Source organism: Chrysemys picta, chromosome 5 (genome assembly GCF_011386835.1).
Source record: "Chrysemys picta bellii isolate R12L10 chromosome 5, ASM1138683v2, whole genome shotgun sequence".
Taxonomy (NCBI): Eukaryota; Metazoa; Chordata; order Testudines; family Emydidae; genus Chrysemys; species Chrysemys picta.
The window spans coordinates 55,881,816-55,899,693 of NC_088795.1; the positions used below are offsets into that span (position 1 = coordinate 55,881,816).

Here is a 17,878-nt window from a genome sequence, read left to right on the forward strand (position 1 = left end):
ACAGGTCGATCCTGGAGCCTTTGCCAGTCGATCACGATCTCCAGTGGCGCAGCAGGGCTCAGGCAGGCTGCCTGCATGCCGTGTTTCCATGCCGCTCCCAGAAGCAGCCAGCTGCTGGCACGTCTCTCCGTGTCCCTGTGGGGAGGAGGAGAGTGTGTTGCCGTGCACAGCACCCAGCACCGTCCCCGCAGCTCCCATTGGCTGGTTCCCGGGCAATGGGAGCTGCGGGGTGGCAATTACGGGCACGGGCAATGCACGCTCTCCTCCTCCCCCCCGCGAGGGGCGTGCAGAGATGTGCCAGCAGCCGGCCACAGTCGCTCCCGGGAACGTCGTGGGAACACAGCATGCAGGCAGCCTGCTGTGCTGCCGGCTGAGAGCCACCTGTGGTAAGCACTTCCCAGCTGGAGCCTACACTTCACATCCCCTCCTGCACCCCAACCCTCTGCCCCAGGTCAGAATCCCCTCCTGCACCCAAACTCCCTCCCAGAGCTGGCACCCCCTCACCCTTTCCTGCACCCCAACACACTGCCCCAGCCTGGAGCCCCCTCCTGCACCCAAACTCCCTCCCAGAAAGAAACTAATATAATAGCTGTTCTAAGGTAAGAAGTAGGCTATTTTGAATTAACTTAACTATATTCTACATGTTCTACTGAAATGTAACCACAGAATGGCTTTAAGTTAATTAAAAGCCAAGTTTAGCATAGCGTTAATAGCCTCAATCCATAATTGTGATCATTTTGTTTTAAATTAGGAAAAAGACTTGTATACAGGGGCCCCACAAAATCTAATAGCCCTGGGCCCACAAGAGAGTTAATCTGGCCTTGTTCCTACTGAGCAGTAAAATGCACTGTTTCTTTGTAAGCAGGCCAATCATTTTTCTATTATGAAATTGGAAATATGGTAATGGTATACAGGAGATCTTCAACTTTAGAGAACTATTTCAAATCAAGGCTGTTTTTACTACAAGTTGTTGCCAGCTAGTGTATCTTTAATAGCACATCTTAAATGGTGGTGTCTCTCCAATGCCTAGTAGATGCATGGCTAAATAAGAAAAAATACCAGCAACATTTGAGATTATTTCACACCCTCAGAGACCCCAAGGAATACATGGTTATAGAAGCTGAACTACAATATCTTCTTGCCCTTAGAGTTAGTTGCTTCCTGACTAAGATGGAGGTACATTCATAAGACAGTTCAAGGAAGTTTGCACTGCTGCTGCCCAGGCTGCACCCGTCCTGAGCAAAGAAAGTGTATTGTTGTCAATAAAGCCCTTCCCAGAGCACTAAATTCACTTTTAGAAAGGAAAAAGAAGGAATGCATTCTTGTCCATATGCCTGTTTTCAGGATATTGAAAATTTTCTGTAGTATTTTATCTTGATCTGAACATTTGTTTAAAATGCCTCAATCAGAGGCAGCAAGGTCTAGTTGGCTAAATATGAAGATGAAATGCAGGAACTTTTATATTATATTCCCAGCTCTGCCAGGTACTTATTCTGTGGCCTTGGGCAAACCAATTAGCTATGTCTCAGATTCCCTATCTGAAAAGGGGGATAGTAATTTTGGAGGGGAAGAGAGGGTGTAAACATTAATGTTTTTATAATGATCTGAAGATATAAATCACTAGATACGTGCTTGGTATTATATTAAGAATCTTTTGATACACCTTTGTACAAAGGAGTGAGTTAAAGTGTGGTATATTAAGAAATATTTCACACAGTTTGATAGCAATAATTCTAGAGTCAGCAGAAGTCAGCTAATAAAGCCATCAGCAAGCTGCTTAAAACCCTCAGAGGTTTGTACAGATTTTTCATAGTTCAAAAAATATATTTGGTAGAAAAAAAGGCACAAAATGTTCAAGTAATAAATCATCTCTTGAAGTGGCAGAAACAGAAGTATTTTTAAAATAATGGGAGAGACATCTGTTAGCTTTAAGAAAGAAAAGAGAACTCAATTAACCACTGCAACTTAAAATGAAGTGTAGAGTAATACAGAGCAATGGCTGACAGGTTAAAAAAGTGAAACCTTTTCTTAACAGAAAAAAAGGCAAGTAGAAAACAAACGGAAATATCTGATGCAATCTCAACAATAACAAAGAGCAGAGGGAGTCACATATTTTGTAGTTCATAAATTAGGGGCGGTAATATTAATGGGCAGGTCTACACTACAGCCTAAGTCGATATAACTTATGTCACTTAGGGAGGAAACATCCTACTCCAGCGCTACGTTGGCAGGAGACGCTCTCCCGCCTATATAGCTTCCACTTCTTGCCAAGGTGCAGTAATTATGCCAACAGGAAAGTGCTCTCCTGTTGGCATAGCATGTCTTCACCAGATGCCTTGCCCAGTAACATTTAAGGCCATGCTTTGAAAAACAGAAGAAATTCAATTTGGTTAAAAAAGGAGTTGTTCTTTGCTTCCTTTCTATGGTCCAACACTGCTATGCAATAAGAATCAAGTTGCATAGATTTGGTGAGCCTTACAGAATAAAGCCGGTTAGAGTACCAATAATTTCAAATATTATTCAGCAGTGCCCAATTCTTGGTGACAAATAGGAAAAAAGTCTATCCATTCTACAGAATGTCATGAGGCATGGGGGGGGTTGTAGCTGTAGTTTTGTTTTTGTTTTTTTGTCACAAAAGTATGAACGCTTTCTTATGCACACAAACTTTCTTTGTGATCAGGGCACAGTGAATAATATACTCCACAAAAATATACAGACCACAAAGAGAATAGTCCTCCAAAATTTGACTTTTTATTCTATTAGTAGAGAAATAAGAGTCCATAAGAAGTACAACTAGCTTTCCCCTTGTGAGATCATGTCTTTTATGACTTTTCTAACATGCTTTTTGATGCACAGGTGTGCCGTGGATCGCCACCCAACAGATCTAAATATTAATTTAACAATACTTTGCTCAGACTCAAATGGAAAAAATAGATCTTCAGCAAGAATCTTGCAAATAGTAAAGGGGAAAGACTATGGTAAGTTTTATCCAAAACTATTATGACAAACAGCCTTCAAAAAGTCTGTGGAATAATGAATATGGTAGTATTGCCATATTAGCGTGTATTGCCATAGGAAAATAGAAAAAAACAGATAAAAAGGAATATTGTAAACTTAATAGGAAACCAATGAAAGACAAAGTACAAGCAAATAAAGGAAAGAAAAGAAAAAATGTAAATGACTGAGGTCTGTTATACACGTTTGTTACCATATGTGACTGCTTATAAAGAAAATTTTCTGAAAGATCAGGAAGTGATGAAAATGTATGCTTACTCATTCACATGTAACCTCTTAAGACCCAGAATTTAAGTCTTAGGCAATGTGCCTCTTGTAATGAAGTCTAAATGAGAGGCAAAACAACAGAGCACAACTATGATGGGGTGACTAGGAGACGATAATGGGACTGAGGAGAGGCCAATTAACCAGATAGGCCACAGCTGAGGGGAATTAGGTGGCCTAAGAAATCCCCTGAATCAATATGGAGCAGGAACAGGTGGGGCTAGTATAAAACCAGGAATCTGGCAGCAAAAAGGGGCTGCAGTGAGGGAACGTGTAGCCACTCTTTGAACATTAGAGAGGGAAGGAAAGAAAACTAGATTGAGAGGGTGTAGGAAAAGACTCAGGGAAAGGGCAGCAAAGTTTAAGATGGTGCAGCTCTTGGCTGAGTAGAGGATCCCTGAGCTAGAGGGCAAGCCAGAGTTCCCTAATAGCCACTGGGAACTGGCACAGATGGGAAGATGGATGGTCTTAAGATGGGAAGATGTGGATGGGAAGACTGCCGGAGATAGTGTGTATGGAGGGACTTTGATATCTGGGAAGGGGAGGACTCTAGTGACCTGGCAGGAAGCCATGAAGCTAGAGCACCCTGAGTCACACACAGAGAGAGGTGGCAGATCAAGCAAACAAGTTGCAGAAGGGGGCGTAGGACCTGGAAAGAGCTAATCCCCAAAGCAGCCAGGAGGAGGTGCCCTAGCAGTGAGTGGGACCCTGTTCCAACAATCAAATAGGGAAACTACTGAACACTGTTTAAATTTCAGTTAAAATGTTCAGTTTGGAAATGTACAATATAATATTACTTCACAAGTCATAACATGGCGCACAGTACATCAGGAAACTTGGATTTTAAAGAATTGTACATAATTTATTGACTTGGTGCTATTATTGCTAAATAAGTCTTTGAATTATATTTAATGTTAAAGTCTGATGCTTGCTGAGGACACTTGCAGGTACAGACAAAAGCCAGATGACCACAGCCCAGAGCTATCTTCTGCCTATGTTGAACATTTAACAGCTTCTAAATTCATTGTGGTAAAGTGTGGTAAAGTTCAAAGTAGTGACACTTGTATGGTATCAAGGACTGACCTAATTTCAGTCTTTAGACTGACCTATGTATACCCATTTCTCCCCCAATCTGTACTGTACTTTGAAAGTAGTACAGCTGAGCTGGCTCATGCAGTAGTCCACATATATAATACAGTCACTTCAATTTTAGTTATTTCACATATTTGGTGTTGTCATTTTATGAATGCCAAGCCAAAGAAAAATGTGGTTTAAAATGGATTTGGTAAACCACTGCTCCAATGGAATTTTGACTGCATCTCTACCGTAGATCAAACTAAACAATATTGTGGTATGGAATTGTGTCCATCCAGAAGAACTTGCCAGAGCTTGTGCAGTGGTCAGTTGCTTAAATAAAAGAAAAAAATCATAATTTTGCTTTCTCCCTTGTATAATTTCATCCCTTATGCTCATAATCTAACCTGGGAAATTCAGTCAACAAAGACTTACAAGTGGCAGTCCAACTGCAACAATATTCATGTAAAATAAAAATATCTATTGGCTGTGACTTTGATTTAAAATTACATAGTCGTAACAAAATCTGAGCTTGGTTTTAACCTATGTAGTCTTTAAATATAGTTTAATTGCATACATAGGATTATTTACACATTAACATCGTTGAGAAGATTATCTGATATGATTTAACAGTGCAGTTCTGTAAGACAAAAAATGCATGTAACTGTTGTCAACCCTAGCAGCAGTATAATGGCCTCAGCCTAAATAAGAAACTACAGCCAGCAATACTGATGCATGATACTGAACAATACAGGCTTATTGCATTAAGAAACTGACCTTAAAAGAAGGTAGCTTTGGGCATGATTTTCAAAAGCACAAGTCCCGCTGAAAGTCAATGGGACTTGTACTCCTACATCCCTAAACCACCCCCTTTATTATTTATAATGCTGAAGCATAACAGATCCATTCTCTGGGTGAAATTCCAGTCACATAAAAGTCAATAGCAAGACTCCCATCAACTTCAATAGGATAGTTAGGATATGACCCCTTTGGCTCTATTCTTCTCTCAGCCTTAGGTTAGGCTATGTCCCTCTATGTTTATGATGGTGTTTTCTGGTTTCCCTTATACTCAATTTCCTGTCTTATACATCCTGTACATCTCAACATTGGTGCAATTTAAATGGCAATAACTTTTCTTCATATAGTATTTGCATAATTGTTCTTAATATATGAAATTGTATTTGATCTAATGCTATGGTAGTTCCTTTTTAGAGAGCGAGCCTTCACTTCTAGAATTCAAACCATTCAGTAGTGGACCATTGGTCAGTGGATTTGTATACCGAGGTTGCCAATCTCAGAGACTTTATGGAAGTTATGTGTTTGGAGACCGCAACGGGTAGGTTTCTTAAAATCACAGTCTTAAAATATATTCACTTATGGTACATATAAAGCAACAATAATATTTTGCATGTTTGCATATTAAAGTAGTTCTGCCAACCTTGAAGTGTGGCAATGCCATAGAGAAATCCCCGGGTTTGGAAACAAGATAGGGACCACTACTTTCTGAGTCATGGCATTCTAATGAATAGCAGCAGAGGTGACATACTTGATCTCTAAAGGAGGTTGAAATGGAGATATTGATCCCAAATGCTCCTCAGGGACCCCCTAATCCACCCTGATCCTCCAAACACCTATGCCCATGCTTAACTTTTAAGTACACGAGTAGTCCCATTGACTTCAATGGATCAAGCATTTAAGCATGTGTGTAAGTATTTACAAGATCGGGGTCTAACTGATTAACAGTGCAGCTTTGAATCTTGGTCTCATGGAAACATCAATGATAGAGAAAAAATAATGCTTTCTGGATGAATGGGTGCAGTCCTGTCTCACCAAGCAAGAGAAATGCTTAGTACCAATGTGCAAGAGAAATATAATACAAAGTATTTTCAGGATATATATATTTACAATACTTTGGGCTCAATTCTGCCACACATAGATACTAAGCAACCTGAGTAAGGATGGCAGAAGGATGAATGTTATGCTTTTTTTATATTTGTACAATGCCTGCTGGGAAACTATATTGTGATTAATTTTATAGAAATGTCCATGGAACTACTTACTGCAACTCCTTTTTATTATCTCGACACTTTAAGTTCTCTTTTCAAATGCTATATAACAGTTTGCATTGTATGTGTTTGATTACAGAAATTTTTTAACGCTGCAACAGAGTCCTGTGACCAACCAGTGGCAAGAGAAACCTCTATGTCTTGGCAACAGTGGCTCATGTAGAGGCTTCTTTTCGGGACACGTTTTGGGATTTGGTGAAGATGAATCAGGTATAATAGAAAAACCTCTTATTAAGTTACAAAATAAATCTTACCAAAATTACATGCTGCACCATATAGTATTATAGTAGGTGTTTAATTGTATCAGTCTCTACAGCATAGCTTTTCTTTTCTTTTCAATTCTTTGACCAAGATTGCTATAGTATCGTCCCTCCTACTCTTTAGCATCTATGTAAGAAGCAACAGGGAGCGTGACCATGAGGTAGCAGAATGGGTGAAGGTTCCTATTTTCAATCTCTGCAGAAACGCAGAGGGTATGAACTTAAGTGAAAGGCACAAATGTAGTTTAAGTTCCATGAGCATAAGACACACATCAAAAGGAGGTCAAGAATTGGATGAAAATATCTAAATGCTACTTATTCCTCCTGTTTCAGCACTTAAAATTCTCATTCATGCTAACTGGATTTTGCATAAAGACCAATGAGAGATTTTCTTAAATTAGTAATTGACTTATATTTGCCTCTCAACACTCATTTAAATAATTAACTATGGAAGTTCAGTGCCATAGTAGGATAGGACACTAGCCTTTCACCTTTAGAAATCTGACTTCAAATCCTGAATTTGGTGTAAAGGAAAAATGAGTTTGATGATTTCACACTCATGACATCAAAAGATCATTAACTCCATTGACGCAATTGGCAGGAATGTCTTCTTAATAGATACTAAGGATTTGCGTGGCAATGGGACTGCAATTCAATAGGATGTTTGCACAGCATCTAGCTCTAGCTGATGCTATTCCTTCGCTTTTATGAACAACAAATGCATACACCACCACCTTTAGAAAGGAAAAACTTGGTGTTAGATGCTTTCTAGTATATATAGTTTTTAAATCATAATGGATATTTGTCAGAACAGCCCACAGGCAGTTAATCATCTTTGTAACAAAGAGCCTGTCATACATTGCACATATTCACATCACAAAAAATAATGTACATGTATATAACTCCATATTTCAATAGTAAAGTTATTGAGTGGGCAAATGAAATTCCTCCTCCTCTCCCCGCCACCCCCCAATTTTGAAGTTATAGCTAAATTTTGAAATCCAGAAATCTTCAACTAGCTCTATAAAATGTTAAAAGTGAAAAATTTGGTTTTAAATTTGCATGACAAAGTTTGTTTCACATTTCTAGTTTTAATTGGTAAGAATTGTTTCAGACATGTTTTCAAACAGTACAATTACATTGTATTTTCCAATAATGCAAGATATTTATTTCATGAGGTTTTCATCATCTTGCAAATAGAGCTAGATGATAAGTCAGAGGTACAGCGTATTATTAAAGAACACTACTTTACTAGATCTATTTCTTTAACAGGTGAGGTGTACATTTTATCAAGCAGCAAAAGCATGTCACAGTCTCACAATGGGAAACTCTACAAGATTGTTGACCCCAAACGGTAAGCATTGCTTTATTCACATCACAGACTCAGATCAATCTGTTCTTAAGCAGTTTAATAAAAACAACTGGGGCAAAATATAAAATAAATACTCTGTGAAACAGAACAAATTATTTATGCTTCACTTTTCCGCGTAGCTCTGGTCATGTAATGCTTGAACAAAAACTGAGGGAAATTCTCAAGAGGCTTCCTAGCAGCAGATGTAGGAGCCACCAGCTGGTACACAAACACTCACCAAAAGTAACCACTATGAAGTATCATTTAAATGCTATAACATGATTTTTTAAACTCTCATGCGCAGCCTATATCTCATCTTCCTCAATCTCTGGACCTTACCCTACTGTAGCCTTGATGCTCATATTTTCAGAGTATTTGGGTAAATTTGTGTCAGCCTAGACTCCCATATTTACAGTAGAACCTTTTGAACCAATCCACATAGAAGATTCTGCTGGGATTCTGAATCATCAGTGCCTACAGCTGAGAATATACAGTACTCTCTGGTGGCAGGACAACAAATTCTTCCTGTCTTAGTGACTGATGCCCAAGGCCAGCAGGTGTGCTGTGCAAAATGGTGTAGTAGTTCACATATGGAACTGGCTGACAATGACTATATGAGGAACATACACATTTCTCCCCAAAGCATTCCTTTTTTTCTCCTGTATGGGAGATCCCACACAGAGGAAGGACACATATGAGGGCAGATCCCCATTGATTTGCCAGCTGAGGATCTGCCCAATGGTTTCTAGAGATATCTCTGCCTCCAGGCAGTAATATGCATGGATTAACTTGCTGTCATCCACCTCTTCTCCAGGTAAGTTTGTACAATAAACAGTGCACCCCAGAATTTATCTGTGACCAGAAAAGCAAAGGCCATACAAGAACCTTCTGTTTCCCCGCCACCAAATGAATACTCCAAATTGTGTCTGAAGACCTAAAAACCAGCAACTATTTCTAACAGGCCCCCAAATCCTACCCAAATGATTTATAAAACAAAATCCATAGACTCAATAAAATTATTCTGACTTGTGATAAAAACAGGGATGAAATTAAAATCACCCAAAAAGGTTTTCCGAGGTGTAATTAGCACCAAAAGTTGTACATCAAAAATGAGAATTGTCAGACTCAAATGAACAAAAACATTGCCCAAGTTCTTTCTATACTACCCTATACACCAGTCAACATATGAAGAAGCAAATCCCTTTACCCCAATTTCAAGTTCTCTACAATGCAACTACTTCCAAGAGAATGATAGGGGATCTGAAAACTTTGCACAAAACCCCTCCCTTCCATACACCAACGTCCTCATCATCAGGGGTAACAGGAGAAATGCAGTTAAAGGGAACTCACCTTAGTTAGAGAGGTGGCCTTTTCTTCCCCTGGCACCAGCAGCTTCATCAGACTAGGCCTGTGTCATCTTAAGCCTCTTACACCTCCATCCTGCAAAAACATGCACACAGGCCACAAGATTGAACCCAATGGTAACATAAAAGAAAACAGGGCAACAACCATTGAACCAGTTGTACTAATTACTTTCACCCAACCATCCTTCAGAGAACTATTAGAATCATTCAGATCTGCCTGCTGCTTAGATCTACTTCAGCATATTTTCCTGTTCACATGAGGATAGTCCACATATTCATCATCTTTTTACTGCTCCTGTGAACAATTTGTCTTCTAACAAGAGTTGAAACTCTGAATGTTGTTGCTGGTACAGCACATGATAATGATGTGAATGTAGTAATAAATTAATTGCATTTAGAACTAGTGACAATACAATTCTAAGGGTCTGTGATTATTATCCCACCCAGATATACTGCAATTATTTAGGAAGCAGATGCGAGTACAGTCTGTCAGTCAAGGTTATTATGTGTGTTTTATGTATGCTTTCTAGAATTAAAACATTTTTTCCCAACACAAATCTTGCTAGCCTCATTTTGATTGTTTAGTCTGTTGGTGTATGGGTTTAAGTGAATTTTTCACCTTAAATCCATTATTAGTATCCAGTTACAAGGGGCTGCCTTGATTGACCTTGGCTTTGTGTTCTTGTTGCCTTGTCTAGTAGGGTGGTCTCAAAATGACATACCTGAAAGGCCAGACCTCCCATTGCAGTGCTCCTGGTTAGGTAATTCATATGTGGGCAGGGGGGGAAGATTTGTGTTTGGTTACTGGAGAAAGGAACCTGAGCACTATAAACATTGTCCTTGTACATTGGCATACATTTGAAATTACGTGGATTGTGGCAAAGTACATAGTTTTTGGACAAAGGAGGGTTTGTTGTTTGTTTTTAACTATTATCATTGTAGGATTTTTTTTAGGTGAACTGGACTCAGTCCAGCATCTTGGCATGGGAGCATCATTACATTTTAAGCATTAGTTTTTTATTCATTGCTAGCATACTAGTGATCAGGTATGCATTTAAGAAAGTCAAAGCCTTTGAAAAATTTAATGTCTAATGCATCATTCAGGATATACATTTTCATCTCCATCAGGGCTGGCTCCAGGTACCAGCTTGTCAAGCAGGTGCTTGGGGCGGCCACTCCGGAGAGGGGTGGCAAGTCCAGCTATTCGGCGGTAATTCAGCAGACGGTCCCTCACTCCGGCTCGGAGCGTAGGACCTCCCGCCGAATTGCCACCGCAGATCGCTTTTTTTTTTTTTTTTTTGGCTGCTTGTGGTGGCCAAAACCCTGGAGCCGGCCCTGATCTCCATACAAATATCATTTATCATTTGTTTCTGATAGTGCCCACTCTGTGCTAGCTGCTTTACAGACACACACACACAAAAATGTCATCCATGTCGGAAGAGTTTTAAGTCTAAAAAAGAAAACAAAGATGAAGTGTAAGGCAAATGACCATACCGTACAAATAAAGTTGTCAAGATGGTTGCCTCTCAATAATACGTTTCACAATACAGTGCTGTGAAAGAGATGTTAGATATACAGACTATCCTAGTTACCCTCAATCTTGCAATTATCTATCAGCTGTTTCTTGTCAGCACCTTAGTAGAAGTGGGTCTCAGGAGACATGTGAACATGGAGCAAATAGCAGCTTTCTTTATCAGCTCAGTGAGAACATTCCACATGGACAAACATAGCCAAATGCTGGGTGTTGGCTACAAAGGAGTAACTCAGACACGCAGAATAAGCTTCCTCTGCCAGGGGGAATATGTTCTGTTCCCCATTCCTAGCAGCAGATCCACAAAATTACCTGCTACTGCTACCAACTAATGAAGTTACTCTTTTAGCCCAAGTGGTAGAGGCTCAGAGTTTGAATATGGAGGAGATCTGAGGTTTTATCTCTGCTCACCATAATTGGAAGTCATTATATAACCACCCCATCTGGCAAATAAAATTTTTCCCCACCACTGTGACCTCACAAACAAATTTACAGTATCAACCATTGCAAAGCCCCACTTCAAAACCTCAAGCCATGTGGTCTCTTTAAAATTCTTCCACAATTGATTGTTTAGTCAACAGCAGAAGAAATCACCCTCGCATTAGGACGTGTGGAGAAAATCCAGCAACATATCCAATGGAGTCTTCTGACCTCACTTTCTAGAGTATGATTGTCTTACATGGCAGTCAGGCTGAGTGAAATCAGAGATGGTTCATTCAGAATTAAGGTATCAGATAATTCAACTTACTGTAACAGGACCTGAGAGTGTAGTTATTCTATCTGATCTATTTGACGTGGTCTATTCTGGTTGAAGTTAGTGAGTCCTGAGTGAGGTTTGGTGATTGTGTGTCTGTGCAGAAGACGTAAGCTTGTGCTGGGATGGCAACATAGCAAACTTGCTAGGCAGAGGCCCCTTCAGGCAGAAAGAACCTGAAGCCACAATCCTTCAGCTTACAAAATTAGTGTCACAAGGGAAAAGGCAAGTGCAATAGACAGTCAACTCTCTATTTCTGATAGAAAAGACTGAGTAGGTACCCCTCACAGACTGGGGAACACTGCAAAGAGACATGCAATGAGTATTGAGGATTCTATTGTCAAATATTGTTAGCTGGGTATGCGGAGACAATGAGAACCATTTGGAGAGTTGCCTGCTAGGCACGCAGTGTTGTGCAGATTTCCTGACACATCTAGACAAACTTCTAGAAGGACGAGGAGGAGCCTGTAGCAGTGGCATATACTGGTATAAATGACACAAGGAGGTGTACAAGATTAGTTCCGGAAGTCAAAGTTGGATTATTAGGAAGGCTTAAGTCCAGGTCTCTATGGTATCTTTCTCTCGCATGCCTCTGGTTCCATGTGCTAGACAGGGGGAACTACAGCAGCTCATTGTACAAATAAGATTATGTGTACAAAGGAGATGGTCACATTGTAGGCACTAGGGAAGGGAGAGATTAATATGAAAGAGAGAATTAAAATGGAACCAGACTGCTGGCAAGGAAAATAAAGACGGGTAAAATTAAACTTCTAATCAGAAGAAAGCTGACAGATGCTGAGCTGCACACCAGTTGGGCAGAATCTTCTGGTGAAGATGTCAATATCAGAAGATACACTAGGTATCTAATAGGAAAGAAAAGGTCAGTAATTCCAGCTCTGCTAGAAGAAGGATGGGTTGAGGTTGGGGCATCCAATAAGATATTAGGATTTTAGATAAAGAAGATATATAAAAATAGGCACACAATCATAATTAGGCTTGTTTAGATGAAAGGTTAGCATATGATACGCTGGGTGTAAATCTACAGTGCTAGCATGCTGCACATTAACTGTCTGTGTGACTTGTACTACAGTACCCTAAAAGTTCCTAGTCCACTGTGATCTATTCTGCTTTGAAATGACAGTAAGTCAATATTACTTATCAGTATGGATGTATACCATATCAGAGTCAGGCATATCTGCACCCATACAAAAAGGAAGGAGACAGGCAATTTTAAAAAAAATCTGCTTACAGGAAGAGGAGAATGATCCTAGCATTTACAGAAAAGTAAAACTTCAGCATCAAGTATATTAGTTAAAACAGTAATTAAAGACAGAATTTCCTAGAAAAGAAAACTATGCCTCTCTAACCTATTAGAATTAGTGGGTATTAAGGAAAATATGTTGCCATGATATGAGAAGTTAAGTGTTGTCGTGGATTACGACTTGATGAAAAGATAGAAAATAAGGCGTAGGAATAAATGCATACATTTTCAGTATGAACAGAAGTCAGTGGTGGGATGTCCCAAAGATCCATAGTAAAGCTGCACTGTTTATTTATTATCTGGGAAAAGGGGTCAACAGCGAAGTGGCAACATTTCTGGAGGACAAAGTTATTTAGGTTAATCAACAACAATGAAAATAAGGAGAAATTCCGGAGGGACCTAAGAAAGTAATGCTTGGTCAGCACAATGGCAAATGACAAGTGCTAGATAAAACACATTGGAAGGAATCATTTCAACTATGTTCACATGTTGATGGTTTCAAATTAACTAACTCAAGGGAAGAAGCAGACATCATTATGGACAGTTGAATTAAAACATCTTTAAACATGTTCTGTGCTTGTACAACATCTAGTACTATGTGGTCCTAATCCATCACAGAGACTCATAGGCACTACCATAATACTACTACTACTACTAATAAAATAATAATTAACAATTAAAAATTAATACGTTAAATTGTGGAAAGTGCTCTGAAACCATTGTGATGAGTGGCTATGATAGAAGGGCAATGAAAATGGTCAGACATATGGAAAGACTTCCACATATAAAGAGAGGATGTAAAAAACCCACTATTTGATGTGGATACAAGATTAATAAAAGGTGAAATATTGAGAAATATAAAATAAAGAATGGTTTGTGGTAGGTCATTTGGGCACTGCCCTTTGCCCTCATATTACAATAACCAAGAGACAGTCAATTAAAATAAACTGAAAGGCAATACATTTACAACTGATAAAAGGACTTTTGTTTATTTTACACAATGTATAATTAACCTATAGAACCCACTTCCAAAGATATTGTTGAGGCACAGAGCAGGATTCAAAAGAGCAAACAAACATGTATAGAGATAACATTATTTGTATTATCATAGTCATGGACCAGGACCCCGTTGTGCTAGGCGCTGTACAAACACAGAACAAAAAACACCCCACCCCAAAGAGTTTATAATCTAAGTAGAAGACAAGTGACAACAGATGGAGACAAACTATGAGGCAATATTGGTCAGCAAGAATGGCAGTGCTCTCACCCCAATCATTGTCAATTTTTTTGTAGGTATCATCATCATCACTGCGCTAGTTAAGGATACTGCCTGCCCATCCCTCCTCCCCCCACAAAGAGAGGGAGAGAGAAAACAACTCTTAGACTATGTCTGCACTATGGACCTTACAGCGGCAGAGCTGTACCCCTGCAGCTGAGCTGCTATAAGGTCTCCTGCGTAGAAAGCCAGTCTTTCCCAATTCATCAGTCAAAGTCTCCCGCCAATATAGTGCTGTCCACACCGGTACTTTTGCTGGTGAAACTTATATTGGTCAGGGGACTCTTTTTTTCACATCCCTGACCGACAAAAGTTTTGCCGACAAAAGTGCTAGTGCAGACAAAGCCTTAAGTTCTTATGCTTCAGGACCTAAATCAAACATTGCCTAGGGTTAGAAAGAAACTCGCCAGACATAGGTATGGAAATCCATTTAAGGAAATCCATTCCTTCCTCTGAATCATCCAGTATTCGCCACAGTCTGATACACAATTCAACTAGACAGACAATTGTTCTGATCTAGTATAGCAATTCCTTAGTCCCTGTTTATTTTTGAAAAAGAGGGCAATATCTAATACCTAATCAGGTGCTCCATGGACTTTCAAGGAAGAACACTTCCCCATACATTATGATTAGGCTTCACAGTTCTGGACTACAACATGTCTGCAAAGCATTTTTGGGCCAAGCAGGAGTTGTTTTGAGTTGGACTGAGCTCCAAACTTGCTTAACACTACAAACATGTTCCATTCAGTTTAGCATTCTTTTTTGACACTCTTCTGGGATTTATGATATCAAAAGAATATTTACAAATGAATTTATTCCAAACAAAGGCTTGTGTCTGGGGCGCTTTATGTCATTCAGGTGATTTGAAGCTAAGAGTTTTTCCTTAGCTGTTCCAAAGAACTTCAGCTGTTATATCTTTTAATACAACTGTCTCATATGTCAGGCATTTGCCATTTTCAGAAAAATGTAAAAAATAATATTTAAATGTAGCATTCATGAAGATTTTGGTTAATGAGAGATGAGAACAGAAATACAGTATTAGACCTATTCTCCAAAAAAAAAAAGTCCATGTTTGATAGTTCAGACATATACTCTGAAAGCACTTATTAAAGCTGTCAACAAAATGAGCCATTTTATTGGTGAACCCAACCAGGTGGGCCATACAATCTCCTTCTATCCAAAAAGTTACTATCCCTCTAAGTCATTTAAGAGAATGGAAAGTCAAAATTAATGTCTAATTATATTTAGTTTAGTCTTAGAATGCAAAATTCTTATCTCATTTACCTAGCCACATGCAGTTACTATTCCCATAAGAGACACTAAAGAGAAATTAAAGCTCTTAGTAAATACCAGCCTAGAGAGTTTCACTTTACAGAAGTACACCACAAAAAGTCCTTTGTAACCACTATGGAAAAACCGAGGTTTTTTTTTTAATCACAGCACAATCCACTGACTGTAACGGTTTTGTTTTCATTTTCTTACTGTTTCTAACATTGGGTATTAAGGAGCTTTCACTTTTTATCACTTTATAAGGAAAAAACAGTTCAGTTTATCTTTTGACTATTTTCTGAAGCCTGCAGGAAGCCAATTCCTCTGCCATCCCAAAGAAAGTCATACATAATAGAGCAGCTTTAGTCCAGTAAGCCAGTCTTTGCCAATTCATCAGTCAAAGTGTTATGCAAGTGGCCCCCTAAATTGATAAATTCCCACAGTGCCTGTTGACCCAGCTGCCAAGTGCTCATGCAGCAGGTGTTGTTTTCATGACCACCCTGACAGTAATACAAACTGTTTAGCAGTTGCATTGACCTCTTAGCTATTAACATTGATACAGGCTCCACTAGGGACTAGTTTTCAAACATGACAGAATTTCTTAAGACTAGAGGTCATGAACGAGTATACCATATAAGAATAAATTTTATAGGTTGCTGAGTTTAAATCTAAGAACAGTGAGGGTTTTTTCCACATTATTCCCATGTAGTAAATCTAGACACAAGTAACGAGCTTCTGGCATGTCTCCCAGTACTTAAGGTATATTTTTATTTTAGAAACTGTACCTGAAGAGATGCAATATTTATTCTGTGACAAGTAGTAAATTATAATGAAACAAACTTATTTTCACTTGTAATTTGCCCTAGAAAAAAAGCAAAGTTAGGATACTTTTTGCATTAATGTGTGTTTGTCCATCATTTTAATAACTAAATCTAATATTTTGGGGAAGTGAAATATTCTCCTATCCACATAGCAGTGAAACCCTTTGACATCAGAGTCAGGATTTGCCCTATTCCTACAACAAACAGAGATTAATCTTTTGTTTGTTTTACTCACCAAGCATTTTAAAAATATTGTGCCAAATTCAGTCTTGATGGCACTGCATTCACTTCAGTGGAATTACATGAAAGCTGAATTTTGCCTCCTAAATTGTATTGCTCCATGTGTGCCTGAATAGAATAGCAACACACATTGCAATTAAGTCACTCACATTCTTCATGTGGTGGAACTATCAAGAGATTTATTAAAGATGCCATGAAATGAAAGATTTTAATGTGAATTTTAATTTATTAAAACATGGCTTATATTTGTATTCCTTAACTTGCATTAAATAATAACAGAGGTTACTCTTCTATTCCTAGTACAGTAATGCATATGTAAATTATTTTACTATCCCGATGACTCAATTTGCTGAGTATGTTAGACCTTTATAAGACAATGAGAACCCCGAGACCAAATGCAGCTTTTATTCTATGCTCCATATATCTACAATGATTACACGGATTCATGAATGTATACTTTAACAAGCAAGATATCTAATATTGTACTGTTTATATGAATAGCTCTTTAAGATATAGAGTTTGAACAATTCTAGTTACATAGTAATTAGCAGCAGCTTTTTTGGTTGACTTCCTAGGGGCCAAATCCTACACACAATCAGGTTACTGAGCTGTGCACTTGAGTGTTTTATAGGGATTAATGGGAGGAGTGAAAGACTCTTTCCCACAGAACATCATGTGGCTAGTGAGCAACTCTATGGCTAAAGCTGCCATGTCCTGCAACTTGGAGATTGTGGAGATGTAGGGGATACATACATGAAGTCACTGACCTTAATCTGGTCCTGAGTCCAAGAAGGGACAGTAGGTCAATAACTTTATGGAGCCCCATCTATTCTCCACATCTGCCCCCATCCTCCATGTTCTATGTCAGGAGACACAGAAGAACTATCCATGTGAGCAAAATTACAACATGCTTAAGTGTTGGCATGATCAGTCAGTCAGATTCAGGACTAATTTTACCTTTGTGGGATCCAGTTCAAAACAATTGTTCTGTGCCTGAAAACATTCTGCCCTTAAAGATCTGAGAATCATAAATTGTAAGTTCTGTGGGGCAGGAACTCTCACTTTATGTACACGTTTAGCAGTGCTCTGATCTTGAGGAATGCTTTTGGGCTCTACCATAATATACATAAGGAGTATTAGTAAGATTTTTCATATACAATTCAACAATCATCAGAGGGTTTTGTTTCACCTGCCTTTTTAATCAATCTGGTCACTGGGCTCTTTGCCAACCCGAATTTTGCCATCTTCCCTTCCACTCCAGCCCAAGTAACTAGTGATGTAATCAATATTGATGAAGCGTTACAAGTACAGCTTATTGATAATTAATATTAG

At 38.9% G+C, this 17,878-nt stretch overlaps 1 protein-coding gene across 3 annotated transcripts in view; it reads left to right on the plus strand.

Moving 5' to 3' along the window:
* Positions 1-17,878, plus strand: part of HHIP (hedgehog interacting protein) — a 96,480-nt gene that overhangs the window by 67,154 nt on the left and 11,448 nt on the right. For all 3 annotated transcript variants that reach the window (XM_065596435.1, XM_005284295.4, XM_005284294.4), the window contains exons 8-11: positions 2,857-2,978; positions 5,566-5,689; positions 6,499-6,629; positions 7,952-8,033. In XM_065596435.1, the coding sequence (XP_065452507.1) occupies positions 2,857-2,978; positions 5,566-5,689; positions 6,499-6,629; positions 7,952-8,033 (459 nt within the window). The remainder of the gene's footprint in view (positions 1-2,856; positions 2,979-5,565; positions 5,690-6,498; positions 6,630-7,951; positions 8,034-17,878) is intronic.